Raw genomic sequence first — 6,235 nt, 5'->3', positions numbered from 1 at the left:
GAAGGTGGCAGATGCAAAGTGCCAAATCTGGGTGAAGGATAAGAGCCTTGTGGGGTTCTGTCAGGGCACCAGCTCATTGCTTGGTCAAGAGACATGACTAAGCCTTTATGACATGGAAGTAGCTGGTATACCTTGGCATGTGCTGGAACCTGCTGGAAGGATTGGATGGTCAGGTGACCTGCTGTGCATGGCTGTGCATGACCTCATATGACCTCATCCTTGGTCATATGACCTGATCACCTGACTAGGCTGAGTAAGCAAGATGTTCTAGCAGGTTCCACCACAGAGGTATAAATATAAGGCCTACTCTGCCTGGGGACTGTCTCTTCAGACTGGGTTGCTTAGGATCACCCACAGGTACCTATACTGTAGATAGGTCTTAGTCATCAGGTCTATTCCACTTCCTTGTTGCCTGCTTAGACTCTTGGCACTCTTAGGTGAGCAGACTTAGTCAGCCTGTGTTGCCCTAACAGGGAGACACTGCCATCAGGCTGGGAGGGAGGTTCTGATGGGCTTTTGAGGGTTGGGGTGCACAGTAGGGGGAGCTGTAACCCATTGGAGTGGGACAAGGCAGGTTCAGCTACTCTGTAGCAGTAGGTGAGATGTGGGTGTGGGAGGTTTGACTTGACTCACCACCAACACATCTGATGTGTTGGTGTCAGTTGGCATCAACTCATGTGAGTCCCATCTCAGGTGAGCATGCCAATCTTGCACTTGGCATCTGGCTCATCCACTGGAGCAGATGTTGTCTCTCAATAGACCTCTGAGGCTCAGGCAGGGCCTCAATGGCCTGGATGAAGTTGATTGAGGGGGAGCCAGACTGCAAAGACGTAGCAAGGGAGCTGTAAGGGAGAGTGGTGAGACAAGCAGGGAGCACAAGAGGGTTTTTATGATGGGGTGTGGATGGCTTTGGGGACAAGAAAATGCTGGGGATGATCCAGAAGGGATGCTAAGACAGGATTGGGGACAAGAAGCTATAACAATTGGCCACCTCAATGTGTAAGATTGTTCTTAATATCAATTTATGTAGGCCACAAATATATAATTTGCAGTATCCATTGCCAGAAGCCCCTGATGGGACATCTGTCCACAGCTACCATGTGAACATGATATATTACCCACTATTGGCTATCCTGGGGAGGTTAGCAAAGGAGGGCTACAAAAAAACATAGGACAGGACTTTAAACTCAGTAGGAAATATACTATCAGAGGTGTAGGATAGGTCATCTGGCTCACCCATCCTAGGCCTTGGTCAGGTGATTATAAATATCCTGCAAGACCCTAGGCCATCTAGGGCTGACACATGGTGTATGTTTCCTCCATTTGTATCTGCGGAGGCTGATATCTCTCCTTGCTTCGGAGACAAATGTGCACAGCTTTTGTCAACTCTATTTTGAGGGCATGTACCAGTGTCAGACCATTTGCGAAGGACATCTAAGTCCTCGAACCCACCATAGTTTGTTTCCGCTTTACATCAGTTGGGTTGGCTTATAGGAACAACAAGCACCAACCCTTTCGTCTCCTCGGTTGGTGCACCAACAAAGCTCGAGAAGGAAAAGACCGAGTAGACCGAGTTGGAGCATAGGGGTAACACGGGGAAAGCTCTGCAAGGTCGGGCTGAAAGTACTGAAATATGGTTTTTGGAACGTTGTTTGCGAGGAGGGAGGCTACTATTACGTCGGATCATCGGCGAGAGGAATGCTAAGATACAAAGCATACTTGAGATGTGATGTGCATCGTTAATGACTAGGGGTATCAGATTATGTATCGTGATTTCCCCACTCCATTACCGCGTGGTCGGCCGCCTCCTGTAACTGCCTAGTTTTCTCAGACATCCGATGTGTTTTGTAACCCCCTTTTTCATGAGCCTTGAGGGATTCCGCATGATTGTTTTCGGCGACTGTCTTGAGGCTAAGCAACGTGTCCTCGGATCGTTTGTAAGTCTCAACCACTTGGCTTTCCTCAGAAGGCATCTTTTTTCCCATATAACGCATTTTCCTGTCGAAGATTGCGTTCCTGTACTGTCCAGCCATGGTGGCGTGTATCACTGCTTTTCTGTGGTAGATTTCTGATGCCAAGAGATGATTTCCCTCAGACGTGTGTGTCTGGGCTAGTTGTGCGAGAACATTGTGAAAAATGTTATCGTGTGGTATTCCACACGTGACGTGAGACGGTAGTGCTGGTGCTAGTGGTAGTGGTTGTACTGGTGGTAGTGGTTGTACTGGTGGTTCTGTTTGCGATTTCTTTCCAAACATTCGCCGGGCACTGTATCAGTTGTGAGATCACCGTCCATCCTCTATTTCAGGGATGAGAACGCACAAGTGACCGATCGCAATCGCAGCCCCTTTTATAGACTTCTTCGCAGACGGGGGAGAGGCAGGAGCACCACCTGCGCTCAGATTGAGTTTGGAAGGATGTCCTCCTGTGTGAGTTCCAGTGAGCTGTTGATGTTGTAGTGGACCCGGGTTGGGTGCGCGCCTTTGCCTAGATCGGACTCATTGAGTACGATACAACAGGATCGGTCAAATGTCTACGCACAGTGCGGCACTTTCCCCTGCATCCAGTTGATATCCCCCAACGTCCAGAGATGGAACAGGAGCCGCCAACGATAGAAGAGCGGCGAAAAGAAATGACAACAATGCTGTCTTGATCAGCATCATGGGGTGAAAGAACGGGCGAGGTAAGAGGTGACCAGCACGTGAGAATGGTGAAGAGCGACGAGGAATTATGAACGAAGAGAGGCGAGACCAGCTGCAGGGAGGATGTTCACCCATTGGCACCCATTTTTGAACGCAAAACCAGCGAGGCGCAGAAGAGTTGATCGGTGTTGAATTGAGTTCTTCAGCACAGAGGAATTGCGGTGATGCCCGTGGCATTCATTTTCTACCAGTTGAGGCTATGTTCATGTAAGGGGTGATTCTTGTAATGAAATACTACCGGTGTTGGTTGTTCATCCAGTGCCCTCACCGATTTCACTAGTCAAGGGCGCTCGGCCACAGCAGTCGAATGTTTCGTACATAGGTGTCGAACCGCATAGGGTTTAACTTGTGTTGAGATGACGTATTCGCAAGCTAGCACAGGTTTGCTTCCGCGTTTGATCTCAGCTTAGCGCCCCGATGGGGATTACCGGATGATCTTCGGCTCCAACATTTCATCATGGTCTCGGACGGCTGAACTCTGACCAAACGGATTTATCAACTATGTCTCCTCATCATGTACACCGAGAAGCTTTGCAATGGCTAGGAATCCGAGGGATCGCTTTAATCTTGAATGATTCGGGCCAAACAGTCAATCCGCTGTCCCAGAACGCCGAACAGTAGATCGAGAGGGAGAGACATTCTCCAACTTTTCTACTACCCAGACTACGGTGCACTCTGTCGCAACAGGAACGAGCGAGATCGTTATTGCCTCGGACAAGGCGCGCCTCTCCTCTTCCTCTCCGTTCGTTCGACACTTCTCTGCAGCTCGACCCCGCGCACCCCTCCGCAGCGACTAGCGCGACCCGCACCGCAAAGCACGCAAATCGAGCATCTCTTTTGTTCCGCTTCCCTCGCCAGAATGTTCCCGGCGAACTCCTTCACCCTCGGCCTTGCTGCCCGGTCCCAGATCCTCCGTTCCCAAGATTCTGGCGTGGCACCACGTCCTAACCCGCGACCAGCAAAGGTAGTACATGTTTATAAGGGGGGGTCAGGACTGGAGTGCTGCGAAGAGGGAACAGGGTGTGGACCTTGGATAGCTGGGGAAGAAGTTGTCAATGAGATGGAGGGAGGGGAAGAAGACTACTGGTGCGCAAGGTGGCAAGCAGATGAGTATTGAGGAAGCGAGGGAGAGGAGAGGGAGAGGGAGAGGGAGAGGGAGAGGGCGGCGTGGGCTCTGGGAGTGTCGGGCGTAGCTTGAGACGGAACAGGAGGAGAGGAAAGCGGTGGAGTTGGAGAAAGAGGTCCAGGAAGCGGAGGATCCCACGGCGCTTGCGAAGCCCATGCCTGAGTCGCCGCCTCCTGAACTGGAGGAGGACGAAGCAGAAGCAGAAGCAGAAGCAGAAGCAGAAGGGGAGGAGAAGGGCGAGGCGGAGGGAGAAGTTGAACCTGGCCAGAGGAAGGAAAAGAAGATGAAGAAGCCGCCGTCCAACTGGAACCGGCCAAATTAGAGCCCGAGCCTTCTCATCATGCGCCTACCGACACCGACACCGACACCGACACCGACGCTGCAGTACCAACAGCCGCATAGGCAAACGCCGCAGTCGGTCCCCCCCCCCTCCCCGGTGGAATTGCCCACGTCCAGCGCGAGATGTTGGGGTTCGTGTTCGCAGATGCGGATGGGGAGAAGAAGGAGTAGGAGTAGACGGAGTGGAAGCGTACGCGTGAGAGTGGGAGTGAGAGTGAGAGTGAGAGTGAGAGTGGGGATGGGGATGGGATGGGGAGCGCAGGAGGTGAAGGGGGATTCGGGAACTGCCAAGCCTACGGAGGTGTTTATCCGGAGGACGAGGGGACTCGCTCATCGGCCAAAGGCGTCCCGCCTCGAAAGGGGTCCAAAACAGAGCTTGATGAGGGCGGGTACCTTTGAGAAACCAGCTTCCGTCCGACTGCCGGTCTTCAGCCTTATAAAGCTCATTTCTTCCACTTGGACTGACCTCTTCAGCTTAATAGTTTCTTTAGATGTCTGAGAATCTTTAAAGTTAAACGGTTTCCCGGATGTACGTGTTTATTAAGTATTGAACAACCCGGCCTAATCGATCAATTGATTATGATCTTCCCAAGTCAAGCACGTTGAAAAGATCTGAGAGGTCAGGAAAGCGAGACACCAATCTCATTTGGAACGATGCGGGCCAAATAGTCACTCCATTGTCCCAGAAAGCCATTGGATCGGACAAATTGTCCTTTCCCTGTTGATCCTCTACCCCATGGAAGTCGAACGCCCAAAGCAGCTGCGCAGCTGCGATCAACACTGTGTTGATCGCGAGGCTCTTACCTACGCAGATACGTCTTCCGTGTCCGAACGCGAGATAATCGTCGTGCGAATCTGGTGGAGAAGCTTTAATGTTCCCCTTGTCATCCAGGAACCGGGATGGGTCAAACGCGTCGCCGTCATGATACAAGGAAGGATCACGGCAGATAGACCTGGAAGTCATTGAGAACAAAGGCATCCGACATTTTAATCCAGCATCCGCACCATTCATTGGGAATGAGAATTGTGCCCTTCGGAATTGTGTACTTATCGTAAATGATATCCTGTCAACAGTGATCAGGCAAAGACTAATGAGAAGTAGTCCAGAATGATAATCATGGGAGAGGAATAAAGCAGTGGAAGCAAATGCCTCATGGCCAACCCCCTATCTTATTTGACAAACTCAGGCTTTGCTCTTCTGCCATCTCTCTCTCATACCACCATCAGCTACCAACATCTCTACTGTTATCAACTCTGATGCCATTTCAATCCCTGCCTCCATCGCCTCTACTATGCAACACTCTGCCAGCTTCCCTTTTGGCAGCATGAATGACTTCTTGGGTGATGTCAAGCAGACTGTGGGTGTTTGGTGCTCTGCACTGAACAATGCTTCCCGTGGCAGCATGTTGGACAGCAATGCACCCAAACTCTCCAAGAATGAGAAGAAGGAAGATGGTGCAAACCATGAGGATGACAAGAAGAAAACAAAGGTGATGAAAGGCAAGGAGAAGGGCAAGATTTGTCTGGAGGTTGTAGAGTGGGAGAGACAGGGTGAAGGCAGTGGTGATCCCAACAGCACAGGAGTTGTCCTCACTCCTGGCAAGTTGGTGCTGTTCAAGAAGATCCTGGATTTGGCAGCAAAGAGGTATGGGACAGACATGGGTCTGACAAAGATGACCTTCAAGGTGTTGAAGGATGGTGGAGTGGTAAGTACCGCCAGCCAAACAATTCCTCAGGTGCTGTATAGTACCTAAGGTAATTGTGTTGGTCAATGGAATACCTAGCATACAGACCATGATTGACCTCAAATCAGGTCTCTATCAAAGGGAACAATACTCTTGCTATCACCAAAGGGGAGGGAGATCTCCCATTTGGGTAAAGATCTTGCTGCCAAACCTGCAAAGAAGACAGATCTGGCCACCATGACTGAGAAAGAATTCCAAGCAGAAGAAGCATGCCACAGGAACATGGGCATCTGCTTTGGATCCAACAAGGAGGCTAGCAGGCTTGCTGTTAGGGCAACACAGGCTGACTAAGTCTGCTCACCTAAGAGTGCCAAGAGTCTAAGCAG

At 50.8% G+C, this 6,235-nt stretch overlaps 5 protein-coding genes across 5 annotated transcripts; 2 read left to right on the top strand and 3 right to left on the bottom strand.

The window, feature by feature from the left end:
- Window positions 1-1,760: 1,760 nt before the first annotated feature.
- DACRYDRAFT_100779 (uncharacterized protein) lies at window positions 1,761-2,756 on the bottom strand (the record flags this gene model as incomplete). Its single annotated transcript, XM_040767489.1, has 3 exons — window positions 2,539-2,756; window positions 2,320-2,484; window positions 1,761-2,265 (listed from the first exon to the last, which is right to left on the bottom strand). The coding sequence occupies exons 1-3, from the start codon at window positions 2,658-2,660 to the stop codon at window positions 1,761-1,763; spliced, it is 792 nt and encodes a 263-aa protein (XP_040627651.1). The 5' UTR covers window positions 2,661-2,756.
- A 438-nt stretch (window positions 2,757-3,194) lies between these two features.
- DACRYDRAFT_23099 (uncharacterized protein) lies at window positions 3,195-3,738 on the bottom strand. The gene has a single exon (XM_040773097.1). It carries the CDS (start codon window positions 3,670-3,672, stop codon window positions 3,493-3,495), a length of 180 nt encoding a protein of 59 aa, XP_040627650.1. The 5' UTR covers window positions 3,673-3,738; the 3' UTR covers window positions 3,195-3,492.
- Window positions 3,739-4,255: 517 nt separating this feature from the next.
- On the top strand, window positions 4,256-4,724 carry DACRYDRAFT_23098 (uncharacterized protein; the record flags this gene model as incomplete). The annotated part of the gene is made up of 1 exon (XM_040773096.1): window positions 4,256-4,724. A coding segment is annotated over exon 1 (155 nt), but the record flags the coding sequence as incomplete, so codon positions are not given.
- A 152-nt stretch (window positions 4,725-4,876) lies between these two features.
- DACRYDRAFT_43119 (cytochrome P450) lies at window positions 4,877-5,231 on the bottom strand (the record flags this gene model as incomplete). Its single annotated transcript, XM_040774532.1, has 2 exons — window positions 4,877-5,117; window positions 5,170-5,231. Coding segments are annotated over 2 exons (303 nt in total), but the record flags the coding sequence as incomplete, so codon positions are not given.
- Window positions 5,232-5,489: 258 nt separating this feature from the next.
- On the top strand, window positions 5,490-6,043 carry DACRYDRAFT_108813 (uncharacterized protein; the record flags this gene model as incomplete). Its single annotated transcript, XM_040768741.1, has 2 exons — window positions 5,490-5,870; window positions 5,978-6,043. 2 exons carry the CDS (start codon window positions 5,490-5,492, stop codon window positions 6,041-6,043), a joined length of 447 nt encoding a protein of 148 aa, XP_040627647.1.
- Between the last annotated feature and the right edge of the window lie 192 nt (window positions 6,044-6,235).

Source organism: Dacryopinax primogenitus, assembly GCF_000292625.1.
Source record: "Dacryopinax primogenitus strain DJM-731 SS1 chromosome Unknown DACRYscaffold_12, whole genome shotgun sequence".
Lineage (NCBI taxonomy): Eukaryota > Fungi > Basidiomycota > Dacrymycetes > Dacrymycetales > Dacrymycetaceae > Dacryopinax > Dacryopinax primogenitus.
Note: the sequence above shows the minus strand (reverse complement) of the source record. Positions and strands in the feature narration are given on the sequence as shown.